The 23,651-nt window shown below is 49.5% G+C and overlaps 1 protein-coding gene across 5 annotated transcripts in view; it reads left to right on the forward strand.

The window, feature by feature from the left end:
* The window catches only part of SYNE3 (spectrin repeat containing nuclear envelope family member 3), a 121,565-nt gene extending 104,763 nt beyond the window's left edge, over positions 1–16,802 (forward strand). For 3 of the 5 annotated variants that reach the window (XM_037831946.1, XM_037831945.1, XM_037831947.1), the window contains exon 18: positions 7,048–16,802. In XM_037831946.1, the coding sequence (XP_037687874.1) occupies positions 7,048–7,248 (201 nt within the window). In that variant the 3' untranslated portion in view covers positions 7,249–16,802. Of the gene's footprint in view, positions 1–1,374; positions 2,645–2,919; positions 3,707–7,047 lie in introns of those variants that run through there. The other 2 variants (XM_037831948.1, XM_037831949.1) reach the window with 2 other exon arrangements.
* Positions 16,803–23,651: the final 6,849 nt, after the last annotated feature.

Below are 23,651 nucleotides of genomic sequence, written 5' to 3' on the forward strand. Positions count from 1 at the left end.
GCTCTGGGTTCGAATGCAGACACAACCACTGTGGTGGGTCACCTACCCTCGGGGCTACCAGGGGGCTACCAGGTGATGGTGGGCAACGTTCCTGTTGTAAGAAAGGGCACGTGGAAGGTTCCCATTGCCACCTAAACGAGGTCCCGGGCGAGGCTCTGCAGCCTCAGTCCCTGCTTCTCTTTCTGGGAGCAAAGGGAGTAGTGGCACATCGAGGAGGGCACTTTGATTTGGGTCTCGTGTGTTCTGTTTGTCAAGTCGTGTGTGTGTGCACCTGTGTGGGTTGCACGTGTGTGACTGTGCATGTGAGCACGCACACACACAGGGCTGGCGGTGTGGACGTAGATGCTATCTGCAAAGGTTGTGATCGTGCCAATTTAAAAACACTCCATATATTATTTTTCATCCGAAAGGAAAGGAAAAAACCTTGCCCCCAAACTGATAATTTATGAGCAGTTGGTTCTCCATGCTTTTTTTTTCCTCTCTCATTTGCACCACCGAAAGACTTCAGCCTGATTGTACAAACAGAATAATTAAGATTTATTACTTCTATAGCTGCCTACGCACTTGCCAGCCCCGTGCCACTGGACGAGTTTGCCTGCAGCACAGACATGTGAAATGTAATTGCTTTGAAAGGTGCTGTGAGCCAGGAGTCCTGCACTGGCTCCACGACGGGACAGGGTCCTACCTGGGACGAATTTGCAGGCATGGAGAGCAAACACCTCCCATGCACTGAATTTTGTGGGCTCTCATGGTCCAGAGCCAAATGTCGGGTGACCAGAGAGTTGTAGTTTATTTAATTGACCCTATTTTATAGATTTTAAGACTCACATTTTCACAACTTTGGAATCTGGGCATCTTCTTCCAATCTCTTTCTTCCAGAGAGGATTTGCGTTTGCTTCTCTACATCACCGAGCTCACTGCCAACTTGAAAACTCTTTAAATTAAGATTGCTGCTCAAGGGTTTTGCTTTGTTTTGTTTTCCTTTGGACCACAGTAGTTGTGTAAATTTAGCCTGGGGTTCAAATTCAAATTCTCAGAAAGCTGTTTTTGTTTCCCTCCCATCCCCCAAGGCCAAGGTAAGCCCCTGAGTTTCCTTGTTTTCCCTTTCTGTGTGGCAGGGTTTGTCTCATTTCCTCTTGGTCTGAGGGGCAGCCCCTCGGTGCCCCAGCTTTATGGAGGTGCCCCTATCAGGTGCTCCATCTGGGTTGGGGTTTTTCCTTTGTTCGTGGTATGTAAAGTAAGTGTGAGCCTTACAATCAGCACCTTAGATGGCATAGAATACTGTGGTACCAAACCCAGAAAGTGCTGGTAAGATTCACACACTAAATAATCATTTTCTCTGATGCAAACTATGATTTTGTTTGATCCCTCCAGGCCTGGTCTTTAATGTCCACAACACACCCTCCTTTTTGGTGGAAGGAAAGTGGCCCCTTGGTCCTTGACTCCCACCTGCAGCACGTGGCCAGATCGGGATCGGGGCAGAAGGGATGTCACTTGACTGTCCTCTGAGAGTCACTGTGCCACTCCAGGGCAGGTCGAATATGGCAAAGGCCTGGGCTCTGCTGGGGCTGTGCCCTCGCTGACTTCAAGAGGAGAGAACCAGGGACAGGCTCCCACCAGGTGCTCCATCCTCCCAGGGCCTGTCTCCATCCACCGACAGGCCCCGGAGCGACTGGCTGTCACCAGCCTGTAGAGGACTTGGTGCTGTGACTTTGGATATCAACATTTTGAAACGTGTCTTTGACTGCTGAAATGCAGAGAAGTGTTGTACATTTGCTGTTTTTATGTCTTCATCCTTCCACTGCTCAGCCCACCGGACTCCTACCCTCAGCCCCTCTCCAAGGTCCCTCCTAGTGAGGAAACCAGGCCCTGCCCCTCCACTGAGCCCCGTGAGCACACTGTCATCCTTGCACCTCTGGGCAGTGTGGGGGTGATGGCCCCTTCCATTCTGGTGCCTCTTTTCTTTTTTTTTCCCCAGTTATCAAAATCAGTGTTGATAAAATACTAGTATTTAATCTACAGTACATACCCAAAGTTTTTCAGTTTTCTCAATGCTCTTTATTAGAATTTTCTCCCCTTGGTCCAGGACCCCTCTGTGCTTGCAATCGTCACACCTCCTTCTCTCCACTAATCGGGAACTGTTCCTCGGTTTTTCTGAATCTTTCTTGACCTTGACATCTTTGAAGAGTCCAGGGCAGGTATTTGGTAGATTGTCCCTCGATTCTGGGCCCCTGTGACTGGATTGGGACTGTGTGTTCCCAGCCGGAAGGCCACGGAGGCGATGCTGTGTTCTCCGAAGTGCATAGTTTTAGGAGGCTCGAGATGCCGTGGCCGGTCCCTCCCCCGCCGTGGCTTCCCTCTCCCCGCCCAGGCCAGGTCTCCAGCCCGAGCTGTGGCTCCAGAGGCCCGGTGCCTGCTAGACGTCTACCTGGATGCCCCCTGGACCCCATACTCAGTATGTCTAAGGTTCGCCTCACCAAACCCCCCCTCTCCCGGCCAGAGCCTGGTCCCATCTCAGAAAAGAGTTACTCACCTCCTGGGTCCTGAGCCGGGTGCCTGCGGGTCATCCCAGATGTGCTGAGCGTGGTCCTGGGGGGAGACCAGTGCTAGGCCCAGAGCCTGGCTATGGAGGGATCTCAGATGCGGAAGGATGCGGAAGGGGAGGGGAGTGGAGGATGTGGGGGGACAGGAGAGGGGAGGGGAGGGGAGGATGGGAAAACAGAAGGGAAGAGAAGGGAAGGGAACCACAGCCTTTTGCCCATATGTCTGCTCCTAAATGAGGCTCCATCCTTACTTGAGTAATGGCAAAATCACCCCTCACTCAGGTGTTACATCCAGAGGTGCTTCTCACCAGTTAACTAAACTACCTCCAAAAGGCCCACTAAGGTTGTCTCCCATCCCTCTCCCAAACCACCCCAGGCTCTAGAAGAATACAATCCTGAATGAACCAGCCCCTGCCATCCTGTCCGTGGGAAGGAACCATCTGGAGACTCTGAGCCCTTGCAGAGGTGAATTCTGGGCTATAATTCAGAGCTCCTGGCACTTAGAGCTTAGGGAAAAGATCTCCAAGTCAGAGTGGGCCTGGGGACCTGCCCCTGAGATTTGCCAGAGCAACTGCGGAAATGCAGTGGGCCCCAGACACATCCCCCTTCCTGGGAGTCTTAAGGAAACAGGGGGAGGGAAGCCAGCCAGCTCTTGGCTTGGCAGCTTATCAAACGAACTTTGGGGACTGAACAAATTGCTAAGTGAGAGTTTAATGAGGAGGCCTTGGGGCTGGCGCATCTTTAATTGCCAGGGCAAAGCTGGCCCCTGCCAGGCCTGTACGTCACCTGGGGGGCTTAGTGCTGCCCTGAAAGCATCTCTGTGGGGAGGGAGTGCAGCCCCCGCCAGCCCCAGGCCCCGGTAGTGACATGGCACATCTTCCAAACGCACACGTCAGCACATCCAGGCTCAATGACAACAGAGGCCCGAGGCAACTTTGTCGTTTTAGGTGCTGTTCCTGTGAGAAGGGCTGTGTGAGAGGGTGGAGAGAGCCCGGGCTTTGGAGCAGGGATGGAGATGTGAGACGGCATTCCCCTCACCACCTGTATGACCTTGCACCGGTACTCTCCCGGAGACTCAGTGGCTTCCTCTGTAAAATGGGCACAGGGAGCCCAGTGCACAGAGCTGCTGGTGTGGGGGGCATTGGGGAAGCTCAGGTGTGAGGTGCAGAGCTTGGTCATGTTGGGACAGGGGCGGGAGGGGGCTGCATTAATGAATGGGACCCCGATGTCCCTGGTGAACCCTCAGACCAGTGGGGACTGTTCACAGACAGCTGTGAGCGAGTCTCCATGGTCGCCTCCTGGAGTTGACGGCCAGGTGCACAGGAAGGGAAGGAGCTCCGAGTCCCCTTTATTCATTATTTTATTCATTCAGTTATTGAGCCCTGCTAGGGACACAGCAATGAACAAAACCAATGTGGTCTCTGCCTCCAAGGAGTCAAGGGAAAGACAAACCCTCATCAATGGAGAGGTGTCAGTCAAGTGCCATGAGAATGTGTAAAGGGGGGTGTTTTGGTTTCAAGGATGGGGAAGGTGTCTCGGGGAAGGTGTCTCTGAGACGGTGATTGAGCTGAGATTAGCGGGATCAGCAGGCGCTCACCAGCAGGGTTGGGGAAAGGAGGGAAACAAGTATTCCTGGCAGAAGGGATAGCTTGTGCAAAGGCCCTGTGGCAGGAAGAAGCAAGGGCCTTATGTAGCTGAGATGGCATTAAAAGAGGATCGTGCTTTCCTTCTGATGGTTCTGGGGAGGTTGGTGGTGCCAACCAGGCGTCTGGGCTGGTAGGAGCTGTCATGTACCCCAGCTGCCATCTGGTATTGGAAAAAGAGAATAGGCATTTATTGAGCACCTACTATGAGTATTAAGCATAACATGTGTTGCCTCATCCATCCTTATAACTCTGGTAAGCAGGTATCATCCTCCCTGTTTTTCCAACAATTGGAGGCATTGAGGCACAGAGAGGCTAAGTGACCTGACCTAGGTCACACAGCTAGGAAGTGGTCAAGCTAGGGCTAGTCCCAACTTTTACTTGTTTTTTTAACCAATTCCACTTCATCAGTGGCAGGAGACTAGGTAGAATTTACTGTCTTGATAAACTCATCTCTCCTGAACTCAGAATCCTGGACTTTCAGGTTTCTCTACAACTCTGAAAGTCTCTTGCCCAGAGCCTCCAAGTATTTCATTCCCCTACAGAACATCTCTACCACCATGGGCTGTCAACCCTCTGTTTCCATATCCTAAAGGATGGGGAGCTACTCACCTCCTGAAGAAGCCCCTCTCTTGTTGAATAGTTCTTAACTGGGTAGAAGATACTTTCCGTGGGGAAACTGAGGCAGAGAGCTGTTCCAGGATATGGGAAGAGCTGAGATTGTCAACTTCCTTGACGCATTCTTAGGAAGTAGACTCTTCCTGTGTGTGGGGGGGTTTTTTTTTAAGCCCTTGAGAGTCATACTAAAATATGCCATTTATTTTAAAGAGTATTTTTGAATTCAAGACCCTCAAAATGAAGAGAAGATGTCAGCTCTAAGTGAATAATCACTGGCCAGTCACCAGAAGTCCTTTGAAGACTATCCCTTGTCAAGACTTTTCATTGTAAACACACTTTGGATCATTAAAGATGTTTTCCCCAGGGATCATGGCCAAGGCACAGCCCCTCACTTAAATAAGCAAAGTGTTAGCTTTGAGAATGGAGGAGCAAACAGAAATAGGAGACTTATAAACAAACCTTCCATTTGGGAGAACATTAATTATGGGGTTTTAGTTCTGGTGTAAACCCTGGCTGGGGGTGGGCCTATGACATGTTGTCTTGACTCTTTTCCCTCTCCTGGGAGGGGCTGGAGATTCAGAATCAGGCACAGTCAACATCGCACGTCAAGGAGTCAAGTTAGAGGCCTCCCAGACCGAGGCAACCTGACGCGAGCCAAGCAGAGGGGCAGGAGGCACACACCAGTGAGCTGAGCCTAAGCCCAGGCAGTCGTTGCAAGAGCCCTCCCCTATGAACTCATCTCATTCAGCTGTTCGAACAATTTATCCCCTCTCCTGAAGTCACTGCTGAAACAAATAATAAATAAATAAAAATGGGCCGGCAGTGCCTACCCATTATGTAGTCTATAGGGAGTCTGTTTTTACAAAATCAAGTGTAAGGACTTTGGTGGGTGAGAACATTTGAGGCTGGAGGCATAAGGTTAAGTGTTGCCAGTATGGAGGAGATAGCTGAGGCAGGAGAGTGGATGAGACGGCTCAGGAGTGAGATGGAGAGTGAAGGAAATGCCAGGTGGGAACCTCCTAGGAACACTGCACTTAACAGTGTTTCCTTAACAATGTTGCCATCTCCACCACCATCATCATCACCATTATCATCATCCTATTATCATCATCACCCTCACTGTCATCACCACCATCACCAACATCACCATCACCACCATCACTTTCACCATCATTATCATCACCACAAACACCATCAGCACCACTATCACTACCATCATCACCCTTACCATCATCACCACCATCATCACCCTCACCACTATCACCATCATCATCATCATCACCAAAAACACCATCATCACCACCACTACCATCATCACCCTCACCACCATCACCATCACTATCACCATCATTATCACCATCATTACCAGATGGTGGCTTTGGTGTCCTAGAGAGTGAATCTCTGGTTCTTCAAAGGAGCCAGCAGATGTATTCTATAATAATAGGACTACTAAGGGCTTATATACTTTTTAATTGAGGTATAAATATACTTTGCTTTGAGTCCTCATCACAATCTGGCAAAAGGGGGTGGGTGCTTTAACCCCATTTTACAGAGAAGGAAACAGAGGCTCGGAGAGCTTACTGACGTTCCCAAGGTCACACAGCTGGTATGTGATGGAGCTTGGATTGGAACACAGTCCATCAGGTTCCTGAGAGCCAGGCCCCTGCCCTGCACTGTGCCCCTTCTCCAGGTCCTCAGCGGCCAGCTCTTGACCCCATACTCCTTGACAGTCACGCAGATCCCACAAAGCCACTACCTTGTCAGTCCTTCTTGAATTTAGGAAATTTCCTGTGACCACTTCCATGGACCGTACAGCTGAGGAGTCCCTCAAGCATTTGCATTTGTGAGACTGACCTTCAGGTGACTTTGATGATGATGATGAAGACGTGCAATCACATCGGCCACAGGTCTTGAGTGCCTGCTGTGTGCCAGGCTCTGTCTCCTTATTACCCCCACTCAAGATGAGGAAATAGGTTGAATGACCTGCTCAAGATTCACAACCCAGCACTCTCATGCACCAAGCACAGATTTTTGTAATACCTGAAAGAGCCTATAACCTTATTTTTTCCCTTCCGTTCACACCGATTGCGCATTAGCCCCATTTCACAGGCGGGAACACTGAGGCGAGCCACAGGCGGGAACACTGAGGCGAGCGCGGTCACACGGTGGGTCCCGACAGCGGCTGCTCCCGGCGCCTTCTCGGAGCCGGGAGCCGCTCACACGCCCCGTTTTACTTCTTGCAGGCCCGGCAGCGGCGAGGGCTCGGCGCGCTGTCCCGGAAGGTGTGCTGCGTGGCGCTCCCCCTGCAGGCGCTGCTGCTGCTGTTGCTTCTGCTGCTGCTCCTGCTCCCGGTCGGGGACGTGGACCGCAGCTGCGCGCTGGCCAACAACCTCGCCCGCTCCTTCTCGCTCATGCTCCGCTACGACGGCCCCCCGCCCACCTAGCCCGCCGGGCCCCCAGGTGACTTGTTCTCCGGCCTCCCGTCCGCCGCGGGGCTCCTGCCCAGGACGCCCGGGGCCGCTGGAAACAGGGGCAGGCTGGAGCGCAGCAGCAGCTGCAGCGTCAATACTATCTCAGTGTTCCAAGAACAAACGGCTTTTTATACAGTGCTGCCTCGGTCTGTTTAGACTAAACGTGGGTGTGTGTGTGGCTAAGGAATGATGCATAGAATTTTTATATGCGCTAAGTGTAAATGCTCAGTATGGACAGTTTCATTTATGACATCTGTTTGTAACTGGGACAGTTCCTAGCAGTTTGCTCCTCCGATGGGATTTGATGCCATTTTTGCCTGGAATGTGGGAACAATAACTTGGCACTTTTATGGCTTCCTCCTTTCTGGAACCCAATCCCAAAGCCCAGGGGTTAAAGGCCTCTGAGCTGTCAACCTAGAGGAGCAGCTCCCGCCCACACTCAGAGCCCAGGGACTCTTGCTTTAGGCACAGTTGGAACCAGTGTGCTGGAGTAGTTTTCAAGACCGCAGTGGGTTAAGGTGCAATGGATTGGTGACAACCAGTGGTAGGCATGATAATATGGTTAAAAGTGACAAGTACTCGAGTGATAGCAAGGGAAGAAAAGAAAAACCACAAAGAGTAGACCAAGAGCTAACAAAGCACAGCAGAAAAGGGCCGTCGAGTGCCGCTCCCCAGAGCCCTGCAGCTCAGTAGGCTCCCACAGCTCCGGCCTGTGACAGGTGTCCGTGGCCCTGACCGTGAGCCTTCAGGACATGCTGAGATCACGCTCTGTGGGCTCCCGTCAGGAGAGACTTTATTTTTAAGATTTCCATGCAGAATGGGGAAACGCTCTGAGCTGAGTGTCATCATCCACAACTTGGGCTGGAACAGAGGGGGCCGGGGCTGGAGGTCCAAGGCAGAGAGGGTCCCTGGCTGGGGGGCTCTCCCTTCCCTTCCCAGAAGGGGCTTTGGAGAAAGGCAGGTTCACGGGACCAAGAAAGACCCCCACAGGGGCCGAGCAGACACCACGCCAGGGCCTTTCTTGGGGAATTCCAGGAATTTCTCAAGGGCTTCAAAACTGGATCACATTTTCCTTAACTCAATACTAAGTTTTCCCTTTTAGAAGAAATCCTTAGTGTGCACTCTTTACAAATCTGTTCTGTCTGCTCTGCTACAATGAGGAGACCAAAGGATTCTTATTGACCTTGCATAACCCCAGAAGGATCCTTTAATCCAAGGGGGCACTGAGGCCCAAGGAGGCTGTGCCCTCTCCTGCTGCTCTCTCGCACAGGCCAACCCCCCACCCCTGCAGGGTGTTGGGCCCCAGCCTTGGCAGGGACTTGCTGGTGACTAGGAGGAGCCTGACCATCCCCTGGGCAGGAGCTCGATGCTGCCGGGAGCTCTCAGTGCTAACTCAGCTCACCTTTCTCTGGATATTTGGAAACCAAGCCACCCTCAGCAGGCAGCCACTTTCAACTGGAAAACGGGCAGACTAGGCCAGGCAGCCAAACCCAGAGGCTCCCTGGGTCGGGTCTGGCCCGCCCTAGGGAGCCAGAGCTGGGGCCTCTCTCCCATGGCCCCCAGGCTGTGCCCCTACCATAGCACAACCCCTCACATCAATATCTGTAAAAAGAAAGTGAGGTCAGGGGTACTACCTGTGGGGGCCAGAGGGATTGCACAAGTGCAGCGGGGGTGGGAGCATCTATATATTTTTTTAAACTTTGATAATAATACCATAAATTCTGCTTGTCTGCCTAACCGCTTTTTTTTAAAAAAAAGATAAATGATATTTTCATAACTTTAGTTTCATATAAATATATGTAATATGATATAACAACCCATTTACTGGTGCTTTTCACATGTAATCTCTTTTGCTTAAAGTGGATACAGAAATTATTATTCTCATGACTATTTTCTAAGCTCTTTAACAACAGCCACAGCAAGCTTTAAAGTGACATTTGGAAAAGATGTGGCCATGGGACCTGCGTGCAGGTGTTTGTCCCCTGTCCCCAAAGTGAGAGGGGTCTTAGAATTGGGGCTGTCACTGCCCAGTTGTGTGTGTGTGTGTGTGTGTGTGTGTGTGTGTGTGTGTGAGAGAGAGAGAGAGAGAGAGAGAGATGAGACAGACAATGACAGATGGAACAGGGAAGAGGGGCAGAGACAGAAAGGGGAAGGAGAGAGGGAGCAAGAAAATGAGAAGGGGGGTGAGGAGAGAGACTGGAGCAGAAGGAGTCTGAGAGGTGCCATGTCTACCCTCTGGCCTCCCCATCCCCACTCCTTCTTCCTTATTCTGTTCTTTGAGTGTGGAAAGCAATATGCAAGATCCAGAGGTGCGTCTAAAGCAAAGACAGGGTGGAGAAACAGACAGGTGTGGACAGCCGACAAGCCCAGAAGGCCCCTGGGGACACCAGCAGGAGGGGAGGAGGGAACACCAACAGCAGAAACACAAAATACCTTTTATTTGGTCCTGGCAGGTGCCTGGTCCCTTGGTGGACACATTACAAGCCATATTTTATTTAATTCTCACAAGAACCCCTGGTGTTTGGTATTACTTTAGCCCATTTACTAGATGAGAAAACTGAGGCTCAAAGATTAAGACACTTGCCAATGGCGGAAGTGGGATTTGGACCCAGGCTTGCCTGACTCCAAAGCTTGTGCTTGGGAGAAGAAGGAAGAAGGCCCAGGGCTGCTTCTGCTGGTTGCCTATAGCCGTAGGGACTGCATTCAGGGAGCCAGCAGCTCCCTCCGAGTCTGCAGCTGGGATAGGACCAGAGCTCTGGCCTCCCCCTGCTCCTCTGCAGGGCCAGACGCCCTGAGGAGCTACCACCAGCTTCTTTCTTGCAGGTTGTCTTCAGCCATCGTCTCACAGCTCAGAGAGGTGGAGCTTCCTACCACCTGGGAGCGAGCACCTCTTACAACCCACTGTGAGGTCCTGGGGCCTGGATGGTGCCACCTTGTAAACCCAGGTGCTGGGGAGTAACTTCAGGTGTAGTTTGTTGACTTGCATTAAAAACCCAGAGGCAAGTGTGTTTCCTGACACCTCAAACCCCTCCTGGATACAAGGAAATGGGTCCCTGGTGATGTGCCCCACTTCCACCTTTCAGGCCCTATTCACTTCAAGCAGGTGACCAGAGTTCCTAGCAGGGACCAGATGTCCAAGGATGCTTGTCCCCGAGCAGCTGCAGGGGAAGGAAGCTGGGGACTTGCAGCCTGGGGGCCATGGAGAATGACAGGCAGAGGCAGCTGAAGGCCCGAGCGTGGATGGTGTTTGCCAACCGAGGGCCCCTTGATGGATTGCTCTTGGAAACTGTGTTCCAGGAGCTTTTGCCCGCCCTGCCTTGCAGGGGAATGGTGCTGCCCTGCCCAACAGTTGGTGGTTAGGAGATTATCTGCACTGGGGCCTGACCTGGGGAGGCTGGGAGGCTTTGCAGAGGCCTTGGTGCACTGTGCCTGCAATCGGCCTGGTTGAAAAGGGCACACAGGAAGTAGAACAGAGGGAGTGGAACGCAAAGCAATTTCGGGCTGTATCACTCTTGCTCCCAACTTTCATCCAAGGACAAGGACCAATGGCAATGCTTTCCCTGACCAAAGGCAAAACGGAGAAATAGGGACAGATATCTTGAGCTTTTCATTACATGGAATTTTATTTCCTCTAACAAGCAGTTCTTTGTTCTGCTATTACCTTATTTCTACTTCTCAGGGTGAACAATGGCATTTAGGAAACAAGAGGTGGGGAGTTGACAGCTGTGTCTATGTTTATGGTTTATGTTTTGTTTTCAGAGTCCTCATCCCACAAAACAACAAGTTGCCGACTGGATGTTGGTTTCCCCACCCCTCATGTTCTCCTTGGTACATTAGATCCCAGAGGCTGGCAATCCCTGCTAGAGAAGTTCCAAAGGAGAAAATGGCTGCAGGGTGAGGGTGCTTTGTCCAGGACCCCCAGGGGGAGAGAAGGAAAGAAAAGAGGGAAGAAGGGTGCATGGGAATGTGACTTGTGGCACTGGGCGGGGGAGGCCGGGGGCCTTCTGCTGTGGCCCTTGAGGAGGACACACACGGCCCGTTGGCCCAGCTCCCCTAGAGACCCTGTGTGTGCTCCTGATAAGTGGGGAGAGGTGCCCTGGGCCTCTTTGGTTGAGTCCCTTCTCTGTGCCAGGCTCTGTGCTGGAGGATTCAGGGGTGAAACAGCATTGAGGGGCTGCTGGAGGCTGGACGGCGAGGCATGAGACGCACACTGTGGATGGGCTGTCCTTATTTCTCTTATTACTATAATGATTAGTCTCTAATCATGGACCATGATGAAAATTGGTGCTTGGAAATACCAAATTGAGAAATCCACTTCTCCCCACTGGGGATTTCCTGGTTGGACGTGTACATTACAAGTACATGAATTAGGATAATCTCTTGCCCCTCCCCACCCACAGAGGGACCCCCGAGGGAGGCCTGCTTGGGGCTTCTGGACCCAGGAACCCTGCAGTGCCAGCAGCTCCCTTTGAAGTTTATCAGTGTCTCTTGCTGGCCGGGCACAATGGCCTTGAGCGAGCCTCTTGGGTCCTTCCCCAGTTGGCATCGTGGCCAAATTCCCTCTCGCTAGGAACTCAGCTAATCCCAGCCCCTGCTCCCCACATGCCAATCTGATTGTCACCATCCCGGTGCGCAGGGGAGGAGAGGCGGTGAGCTGGCACACAGCCCAGCAGCTACCTGGCCCACGACCTCCCTTACCGTGCCTCTGGCCGACGTGGAAACTGGTCACAGAGCTTTCCCCACCTCCTCTCCAGCCCCAGTGGACCTCCCAGTCCTCCTCAAAGCCACTCCAGGCAGCCACTGCCCATCAATCACGTTTTTCACGTAAGAAAACTTGTTTGACATCCTTATGCCTGATAGCAGCCTGCTCAGGAAACTCTCAACTCTGATATCCTCCTTTTGTAAAAAAATTAGTATGTTCCCAATGAAAACTTATTTTTCCTTAGTCTAGTACCTGGGTGAGAGAAGCCAACTCCAGAAAGCAGGTAATGGGATGCACAACCAGAAAGGACTTCGAGGGGAGGCAGAATCGAGTGGGAGATGCTATAGACTCTGGTTTTTTCAGACTGTTGGAGGTGGGAGGGTCCTTAGAGACCCTCTGGATCTCAACTGCGTGCCCATTTGATAGGAGAGAAAACTGAGGCCCCAAACAGCTCCTGGCACCCCTGTGAGTTCAGGGAGTTAGTCCCAGAAGTGGGGGTGGATCTCTGCACCCCCCAGGTGGCACTGCTTGGTGCCGGGCAGGTTTGTGCTGGAACTCTGCTAACAGGCTGTGTGACTGTGGGTGAGGTGCCCAGGCCCCCCCAACCACCCACCCATTGGTAAAAGGGAAAATTAGCCCAGGACCTGCAAGTCTGCATAGTTGAGATGTTAGATGTTCTGGGAAGGTGGCCATGGGCTCCTGGCTGGATTCAGCCACAAGTAACAGATAACCCACCCCACCCCCCACAACCCCCACCAATTTTGGCTTAAACAAATTAAGGATTTTGCTTTTCTTTCATCATGAGAAGTCTAGAGATGGGCAGTTGCTGGCATCATTTCAGGAACTCAAGGATGCCAGGGTCAAGGTTTCTGCAACTCTCCTTTCCTTTTCCTTGTGCTAACCTCATGGCCCAAGATGCCTGCCTTACCTCCTATTTTTCATCTGAGTTCCAGGTAGGAAGAAGGGGACTGAGCCAGCCAAATCTGCCCTCCTTTTAAGGAGCTTTTCTAGAAACTCTGCCCAACAACTGCTGTTCTCATCTCATTAACCAAGACTGGATCCCCCACATCTGCAGAGTCTGGGAACATGACCCCCAATAAAATGGGGTTCTCTTAGTAAGGAGGAAGGGTACAATGGGTTGGAATGGCTCTTAGATGTCTCTGCCTCAGTAGGAATGAAAACCAGGGTTCACCCTGACGTTCCGTGTCTTGGCCTCATCCTCCAGTAGCAGAACTTGCAGGCTTTTCCTCCCCTGCCTCTCCCCTGCCTCTTCTGCTGACAGGGCCAGGCTTCCAGTCCCTCCCTGTGTGTTGCAAACGTTCCTTCCACATTCAGGAAACTTCTAGGCCCAGCTTTTTGTAAGACTTAAGAATGCACAACTACATCATTTGTCCCTACTTGGCCAGAGTCTATGTGCAGACAAGGCCCCCTCCCCCTCTTTGTCCTGCTGTGTCATCAAAGGTGTTAAAAAAACGTATCACCTTTATTGCATGAGGATTCAGCTCAAGAAATTCATATTTGCTTTAATTTCTTCTAAAACACAAGGTCTCCTGGAAAGAGCAGGTCTCTGAGCAGGAAGCCACCTGAGAACTTATCCAGGCCAACTCCTCACTCTACAGCAGACAGCTGAGTCTTCCTGGAGAGGGAAAGCGACAGGCAGAGACCTTGGGTCCTCTGTCTCCAGGGAATGTGCATTTCATAAGATGATGGAGTGAGCCAGACATAACCCAAAGAGGCACATTGGTGGCCTGGGGGTGAGAAGGAGGGTATCAGCCTAGGGCCCTTCCTAAGACCATCCCCTCCAGTCATATCCCCTGGAGGCGGTGGCCCTGCCCACCCACATGTTAGACACTTGCTAAGTGTGCCAAGGTGACGTGAGATCATCCCAACTAGAGCTTTGTTCTTCAGTCAAGTGGCTGTTTTCTTATATTTGCCTGGTGGGAGATGCTGTCTCTTCCTTCTGGACCTTTCTCTGTGCACTAAAGGAGCCCAAACTTTTCCCACTCCGGCCCACCAAGTTCAAATCCTGGCCCCTTCCCTCTGAGCCTCGGTCCTCTCGCCTGCTGCATGGGTGTAACAAACTTCCATCGCAGGACAAAGTGGGCGCAGAGCCTGGCACACGGTGGGCATTTGACAGATACTACTTTGCTTCCCTGCGGAGAGCTCTTTCCAAGTGGTGTGGAGGCACTTCTCTTGTTGCTCGGCCAACAGCAACTGGTACAGCCCCATTTCCAAGTCCCAGGCCTTCAGGGGCACCTCCTTTGGCCTTTGTACCCATGCCCTCATGCATGCCAGGCCTCTGTCAGCCCCCTTCCCTGAAATAGCCCTCTTGCTGCCTCTGCATCACCCCCACAGGTAAGGCCAGCTCTGACGAGCATCCACAGGGGGACTTCTGTTCATCCTCTCCTGCAGCCAAAGGCCTGACGCAAAGGGCTTTAAAACCAGCCATCATTTCTCCCACAGTTACAATGGACAAGAGAAACTTCCCACTCCAAAGTAGGAAGGAGGGAGGAATTTGTTTTTAAAGAGAAATTAAAAATCAAAAGCTCATGGTCAGAAAACAAACCTTATGGCAGAGCCCCCAGAGCTTTAAAGAACAGTCGGTGGGATTCAGCTTCCCACCCCCCCAAAAGCTTGCCTTTTGGTTGCCATGGCGACATCGGAGCTGCTCACAGGCTAGCAGCCGGGAGGGCTGTGGACCTCTGAGGTTGGTACCTGACGGCCTTGACCGGACAGACAGAGGGACTCAACTGCACAGAGGTAACTCAGCCCCCAGGAGTCTGGACTTCCTTTCTGGGAAGCTCACTTCCGAGCTCAGCTCCCAGGGCCACCAGGTGAATCCCTTCTCAGCACCGCTGTGGGGATAAAGAGGGTTGGCAGCTCTCTTCCTCTTCTGATGACAAGGGAACAGAAGGGAATGTAGTTGAGGCCCAGTCATGTTGCCCTTACTCCTTCTAAACACCTTGCTGGGGACTCAAGACCTCACTCTCAGCCGCTGCAAAAAGCATGGAGGGCCTCCACAGCCTCCCTGAAAGCAGCCAGCTCCCCAGTGAGCGGTGATTTGTGATTTGAATCCAGGGATGATTGACTTCAGGTCCCATATTCTTTCTGCCACTCCATGGAACTTTCCTTTAGCCTCAATTGCTTTGCTTTGCTTTGCAGGCCGTGGGCTACTGATACTTAGGCAGCTGGTGAGCTTGTTGGGGTGGGGGTGGGGGGTGGGGAGGTCCAGGGCAAGGGCAGCAGGGCTTTTCCAGGGCAACACCAGGCTGAAGTGACAGGGATGGAGACAGATGCCCGCCATCTGTTTCCACCCCCCACCCCCCCTGCAGAGAGGCCATTCCTTGTGGGGGCAGGTGGACAGGATCTGGTTTTGTGAAGTAACTGCTTATAAAGCAGCTCTGATTCCTTCCACCAGAGGAAAAAGGGGTGCTTTCTCTCCAGAGACAGTGGCTGTGCATGTTCTAGAAGTTTTATGGGGGAGAAGGAAGGGGACAGAGGAGGTTGTATATACGTGCAAGCGTGGTGTGTATGTGCGAGTGTGTGTGTGTGTGTATGTGTGCACATGCCCTACAAACATCCCTATCCAGAAGTGCAGCTGAGCAGCCCTTGTTTCCAGCGCTGGGCTTCAGGGCAGCAGAGACCACCAGCCCCTGGTCTCCAGGGACCTTGGAAAGACCACATTGGACCCCGGATATTTTCCCTGACCCACTGCTGTGGCTCTTTGGGAAGCCTCTTGCATTCTCCCCGCAGGGAAGACGGCCAGTGGAACCCTCAGACCTCCATCGCCTGGGAATGTCCTTCGGCTGGTTTGGAAATGACGCCTGCTTTTCTTGGGGTAACAAGCAGAGACAGCAAATTGCCTGCGTGTTCAGGAGGACTTAGCTCTAGGGATCCTCAATTTGCCCGTTTCTCTCTTGTTCTTTGTGTGTATGTACATGTGTTTCAGAAGACAGTGATATTTGTAGCATTTGTTGAGTGCATAAGGTAGTAGAAGTGGGGAAAATGGCAAGTTTCTTGTACCAGTTTGGAGAAATGAGTACTTTCCCCTGAATTTCAAATCCAAATGACCAACTCTCCCATTCCAAAGCATCGACTCCTGATGGATTTGTTAGTTTCCTTTGTCTTTCCTTTCAGGGGAGGGCTCAGGAGCCAGAGGGCCCCACACCTCCTTGGAACCCACCTGTGGGTGCCAGCTGCACCCCCACACTTGATCCACCCTAAGGCCAGGTCCACACCAGTAACCTCCTCCGCACTGACATCTGACGGCCCGGTTACCCCCAAGGCTGCTAGCCTGACACCACCCAGTTGTTTACCTGGCTGGCAGCAGTACAGTGTATGTGTGTGTGTGTGCACGTGTGTGTGTAGATGCTGCTTAAGTGGTTTTTGGTGTCACAAGCAAACTATTTTCATTGTTCAAACATTCTCCTAGATCAACAATGCAAACAGGGACCATAGCCACTCACGTCAAATTGTTTGTGATTGTAAAACACGCATTTGTAATAAACTAAGCTTTGTGGGAAGGCAAGCAGCGTTGGAGCCAAATGACTGTCTGGGAACACGTGTGTGTTATCTCGGTTCACATCACATCCAACAAGGGCCGAGAGCCTTCCTGGCTCTGTTGGGAGGGACACCGAGACCCGTCCAGCCTCTTCTCCGAGCTCTGTTTTAATCCGCCGCTGAAGTTTTCATCTTCTTCCCGTTGTTCAAGTTGGAAGTAGCAGTGTTCTAAAAGATGGCATTTTTGTTCTTTTATTATTATTATTTTTTTAAATGTATCTACTTCATGTTTGGAAATAAAATATATATATATTGTTCTATGAAATACTGTGTGGTTTGGAAAATCTGCTTTGAAGTAAAGAAGTTTGTCTGAAGAGAATTTGAGAAGGGAGATGGCGGAGGGCCCAGGTGGACCTTATTTTTTCCAGGTGGACTTAGTGCCCCGCTTTGGGAGAGGCTGGACTCGACGTCGTAGCCACGCTCTCCAATACCCACGGACGCCAGAATCACCTGGGGTATCTTTTTTTTAATGCATTTCTTATTGTGAACTTTAACATATATACATAACAGTGATAACTTCAAAGTATGATTTAACAAGTAGGTAGAGAGCAAATTTCAAAGAATGTCATGGGTCACAGTTCCACAACTTCAGCTATTTCCATCATTGTAAAATATAACATCCATACGGAGAGGTGTTAACTTTCAATGTACAGCTCAACAAGTGGTCACATAGGTAATTTCAAAAGTTGTTGTGGGTTACAGTTCCACAGTTTCAATTCTTTCCATGTTATGCAATATAGGGTATATACAGACAGGTGAATAGTTTCAGAGCACAATTCAGTGAGTAACTATAGAGCTAATTTCAGAGGATGTTCTAGGCTACAGGTCCACCATGTCATTTACCTCCTTCCAGCCATTCCAACTCCCCAGCATCTAAACAAATATATATATGTATGTAGAGTTTCAGTATTCATAGATCTTTGTTAAATTCTATCTTGTCTGTTGCTACCCTTTCCTCTCAATCTCTTTTTCCACCTTCAGGGGTGTCTGGGCAGTGAGCACCCTAACTTGTTCATATTAAAAAGGGGTATTGACATTATGGGGAAGGGGACTGACTGCATCTGATTGTTGTTCTTAAAGAGGCTATTGCTTCTGGATTTTAGGACTTGTCTGGCATAGGAACACTCTGGTGGACTTAAGTTTCTAACAGATAAAACTTAGCGAGTGAATGTTTTATAGACTCAGGTAGAGACCTAGGTATTTGGGGACTACTTTTGGTAAGAGCATGGCATATTGTGGCCATTTGGGATGTCTAGCTGGACCTTGCATAAGAGAAACCTCCAGGATAGCCTCTTGACTCTATTTGGGATCTCTCAGCCACTGTGACCCCAGCTTGTTGCCTTTCTTTTTTCCCCCTTTTGGTCAAGTAGGCATTTTCAATCCCTTGCTGCCAGGGACAGGCTCATTCCTGGGAGTCATGTCCCACACCTCCAGGGAGATTCGTTCCCCTGGGAGTCATGTTCAGGGGTGTCTTTAAAAACATTCCCAGCCTCTCCCCAGAGCACCTCTGTCATTCTCCCAGGGGTGGGGAGCAGTCAGGGTGGATTTTGAAAATTCTTAAATGCTCTCTAGAGTAGAGGGATAGGGCCATGAATAGATCAGGTCACCAGGGAAGTAAAACTAGGCCTTTCTACCTGTTCCAGTTTGCTAATGCTGCCAGTATGCAAAATACCAGAAATGGATTGACTTTTATAAAGGGGATTTATTAGGTTACAAATTTACAGTCCTAAGGCCATAAAAGTGTCCAAACTAAGGCATCAACTAGAGGATACCGTCACTGAAGAACGGCTGACAGCGTCTGGAACGCCTCTGCAAGCTGGCAAGGCACGTGGCTGGTGCCTGCTTGTCCTTTACTCCGGGTTGTGTTTCAAAATGGTGTTCTCCAAAATGTCTCTGGGCTTCTGTCCTGATTCCTTTCTGTCAGCTCCTCTGCAACCTTTCTTCTTTCTCCTAGGACATTTCTCTCTAAGTGTCTAGGGGCCCTCTCTCAGCTTCTCCTGGGCAAACTCTGGGCTTCATCTCTTAGCTTAGCATCTCCAAACGTCCTTCTGTCTGCATCTCCAAGCATCTCTAAGCATCAGCCAGTGTCCATGTCAGCTCTTGAATTCTCTTAAGTACTCCAAAAAACCAATCAAAACCCACCCTGAGTGGGCAGGGTCCACACCTCCATGAATAATTTAATCAAAAGTATCACCCACAGTTGGGCGAGTCACATCTCCATGGAAACGCTCAATCAAGAGGTTCACCCAACAAGATTTGGTTAAAAGATCACGACGCTTCTGGGGTCCATAATAGTCTCAAAACAGCACACCAGCCATTTCACTGCCAACCCCCTCCATCAAAGCCTCAATATGGCAGACTGTTTAGCAATCAGGTCTTTGGTTTGGGGAGCTGGTTTCTCAACCCAACTAGAAGCTGCAAACCAGAAGGGGAGAACACTCTTACAAGCAGAAGAAGCGGGAGATACTATCTTCATGTTCATGGAGAGGTCTGAGAACAGCCAAATACACACCCAGGACTCACAGCAAGTTAATGAGGGCTTCTGATGATGGCTCTGGCTTGCCAGGAAAAGGATAACTTATGTCCAGAACCTTCTACATAAGAAGGCATGGAAGCATACACTTCAGTTTAGAACACTTTCCATTAGAAGGATTTAAAATAGAAGGACTTTGCTTCTTGCCTAATTTATTCCCCCAAATGAAAGTAGCTTTAAAATCAGCCATTATTTTAATAATGTATGCTTTTCCATAGCTTCTGCCATGTCTGTTATCTTAAACTTTTTGGGAGGAGAGGGAGCTGGGCCCCTGAGGCAGAAAACGTGCCATCTGTAATCCCTCACTCTTTAAGTAACTGCTAAAAGGAAAAAATCAAAGTTCTGTTCACTGTGTTAATCCAAGGGATGTCAGAACTGTGAATGAGCCAGAAAGTCTTTGGACTTCTGGATCGGGCTCCAGTTCAGCAGTGCACACCGTAGAGTTTGACGCTGCTCAGGTGGATCCCTGCGTTTCAAAGCCTGCCTAAGACAAAGAGCAGGGGATGGAAATGGCTGTGCTATCAGGAGAGGGTCCTTGGTTTCCGCAGATGGACTTGGCTTCAAGGCAGGTGGAACGATGGGGCCACAGGTGCCACAGCTTGTCCAGCTGCCGGCGGGAAACAGCAGAATGACTTTGCACTCTCAGGTGGCAGCAAGGCCAGCAAGTCGATGTCTGTTTCTGCTACAGGAAATCACAGGGAAAGAAAGGAGGATGCCAGGGGTTTCTGGCTCCATTGTTTAGAGTCTTAGGGTGGTGCCAAATGCCCTCAAAGCAGCTCTTGCAAATCCTGTGGCCCTGGGTAGGGAGTCTCCTCACCTTCAAATTAGTTGTCCCCCCAAAAATAAAGCATATTCAGTGGAGAAAGACAGAACTCTGCCCACTGGGGTCCTCTACCACTTCGGTTTATGTGGAATTGGTTGCGGTGTTGCCCTGTTTAACTGATTTTCAAAAGCCCTAATCTGCATAATGTAAAGGTATGCCACGCGTCATTTCTAGCATCTAAATATGATGAGCATGTTTATTTCTACAAAAGAGGCTTCACCAACTTGAAAGGTGAAATCACTGCCCTCCCCCCTACATGGGATCAGACACCCAGGGGAGTGACTCTCCCTGGCAACGTGGAATATGACTCCCGGGGAGGAATAGTAGACCTGGCATCATGGGATGGAGAACATCTTCTTGACCAAAAAGGTGATGTGAAAGGAAATGAAATAAACTTCAGTGGCAGAGAGATTCCAAAAGGAGCCGAGAGGTCACTCTGGTGGGCACTCTTATGCACAATTTAGACAACCCTTTTTAGGTTCTAAAGAATTGGGGTAGCTGGTGGTAGATACCTGAACTATCAAACTACAACCCAGAACACATGAATCTCGAAGACAATTGTATAAAAATGTAGCTTATGAGGGGTGACAATGGGATTGGGAAAGCCTTAAGGACCACACTCCCCTTTGTCTAGTTTATGGATGGATGAGTAGAAAAATAGGGGAAGGAAACAAACAAACAAATAAACAGACAAAGGTACCCAGTGTTCTTTTTTACTTCAACTGCTCTTTTTCACTTTAATTATTATTCTTGTTATTTTTGTGTGTGTGCTAGTGAAGGTGTCAGGGATTGATTTAGGTGATGAATGTACAGCTATGTAATGGTACTGTAAACAATCGAAAGTACGATTTGTTTTGTATGACTGCGTGGTATGTGAATATATCTCAATAAAATGAAGATTTAAAAAAAAAAAACTGCACCCCCCCCCAATACTCCTTTCCCTGCTTATTTTCTCTCCATAACTCTCCTCACTAACATATTATATTATGCTCATTTATTTTATCATCTTTTCCTATGGAATATAAGGTTCAAAAGGACAGTTATTTTATTGTTTTGTGTTTATTAATACATTTCCAGTGCCCAATGTCTGTATATAGTAGACTCTCAATAAATAATACATAAATAAATAAATAAATACTTAAAAAAAAAAAAGAGGCTTCAAAACTTAGATCAGGAACTTCAGTGTTAAAACATTGTGTCAGTGGGAAAACTAGATTCGGCTTCCCCCATTTTAATTTAGCACCTTTTTGGGAACGCACCCCACTGTGAAAATAGCATTAAACACACACGGTTTCCAGGTCTTTGTGGAACTCTCTCTTATATTCCTTGGCTGGCTGATTAATTCACTTTGGTGACTGTGTAGTTTTTTGCTTTTCACCACCAGGCATCCCTTGGAAGTAATTATCCTACCTCCATCTTTGGCTTGCAAACGTAACTGTGACGTGTTGAGTTGGAGAGATTCATCTTCTTCTGCCGGAAGCCCCTTGGCGAGAGCGTTGCTCAGCAACGTGACCCTGTCGGCCTCGGCTGTCACCATCTCGCCAGTCCTGGCTTCCACGGCTTCCACAGGGACCCTTTCTCCACCCCACTTCCCTCAATTATGTTTCCAGAGCAACCTGACGTGCTCGGGGTTTCCGTGGCTGGGATTCCGTATTGCGAGTTCCCGCAGGCAGGCTTCCCGGTTCTTATTCCCAGATCAAATTCTGTCTTCCCCATGGCCATCTGCCACTTTCTAGTGTCTTCTACCAAAGGACACCAGGGGAAATCGTTTCCAAGGGCCCTGCTGCGTGGCTGGTCTGACCTTGCAAGTGTGTGCTTCCTCTCCTGGATCATGTGCAAATAATTGAGGCCCTTCTGCTTTGGAACGAGGTGACAGGATGACAAAAAGAAAAGGTAACACTAAATGCAATGCGGTATCTTGGATCACACCCTGGAAGAGTAAAGGGATATTAGTGGAAAGAGTGGTGGAATGCAAATAAAGTCTGTAATTTAGTTAATGATACTGTACCTGGAGTTCATTTCTTGGTTTTGACAAAGTAACTGTAGTTACATAAGATGTTCAGTTAGAGCAAACTGGGTGAAGGGTACATGACGACTTTGTGCTTTTTTTTTAAACAAATTTTCTAAAATTACTCCAAATAAAAATTTTATTTTTAGAAATACGGTGTTTTATGGCCTTGGAAAAATGTCAGGGCTGTTTTTTACCCTTGACTTGCTCCCTTAATGTGGATGAATCTGTTGTAGCAATAAAGAAGGGTGTGGTAAGAAAACCTTTGCAACTGGGGATCAGTGAAGCACAGACTTGCAGGCAGCCTGATCAGGTTCAGCCCCCAGCAACCACATTTGTACGATATTTGACAGTTGGCAAGTTGGAAAGTTCTTCAATTTTCCTACCTCTAAGGGCTATGATTGTGAGGAATAGTTGAGATAATATGTGTAAAGGATTTGCACAGCCCTTGGCACATAGTAAACACTCAATCACTGGCAATTATTTATTCCACCATCATTCCAACTGTCTCCTCTTCCTGCTAGTGGAGTTCTGAAGACGTGCCTTCTAGCCGTCTGAGCTTGGAGTTCTCTAATTTGCTTAGTTAGACCCCAATGCACTGGCTTTTCCCTGCTCTGTCACCACTGCTATGGACTTACAAGTGTCCTGTGGTTACTTGTTGAGAAGAGAGCACAGAATCAGTCAGGGTTTAGTTGCAGAAAACAGAAACCACTCTAGGTAAAGGATAAAAGAGTTTATTATGAGATATTAGGTGGTTTACAAAACATTAGAAGGGCTGGAGGGGCAAACTCTAGCCTGAGATTCCAGGAAGAGCTCCCAGCCCCACGTCAGGCCATCTCCTCTTGTACTTCTCTTCCGTGTTGAGATTCAGACTGGAGAATCTGAACTGGCACCACCTGGGTCACATCCAGAACTTGCCAACAAAGGAGTCAGGGGATTGTCATTGTTAGCTTTACCCTCTGCTGGGGACTGAATCATGTCCCCGACAAAAGGCATGTTCAGGTCCCAATCCCGCATCCTGGGGTGTAAACCCATTTGTAAATAGAACCCTTGAAGATGTTATTAGTTAAGGTGTGCCCAAACCAAATGAGGGCAGGCCCTAATCCTTAATCTGATATGGCTCAGGTCATTACAAGCAAAGGAAATTGGACACAGAAAGAAAAGCCACAGGAAGCAAGACACTGGAGGTCAACAGGACCTGGAAGGGAAAGGAGAAGACACCGCCATGTGCATTGCCATGTGATGGAAAAGCCCAGGACCAAGGATCGCAGGCAGCCCACCCTGGAATGCCTCAGGCTGCAAGGAAAAACCATCACCTTGCTGAAGCCTCAATTTTGGGTTTCTCTTAGCAACATGAGCCAATAAATTCTCATTATCTAAGCCATCCCATTGTATGGTATTTACTTTAGCAGATAGGAAACTAAAACACCCTCTCTGCATTACAAGAAGGCATCCTGTAAGGGGTTTAATGGTAGTGAATGAGCAAATTTAGCCTCCCAACAGCCCACCCCTTTGGATTCTCAATACCCCTATGTTCCGGTTTGCTAATGCTGCTGTTATGCAAAATACAGAAAACGGATTGACTTTTTTAAAAGGGGTTTATTTGGTAACAAAGTTACAGTCTTAAGGCCATAAAGTGTTCAAGGTAAGGCCTCAACAACAGGATACCTTCACTGGAGGATGGCCATTGGTGTTCGGAAAACCTCTGTTAGCTTGAAAGGCACTTGGCTGGCAACCACTTGCTTCCAGG

Source organism: Choloepus didactylus, chromosome 4 (assembly GCF_015220235.1).
Source record: "Choloepus didactylus isolate mChoDid1 chromosome 4, mChoDid1.pri, whole genome shotgun sequence".
Lineage (NCBI taxonomy): Eukaryota > Metazoa > Chordata > Mammalia > Pilosa > Megalonychidae > Choloepus > Choloepus didactylus.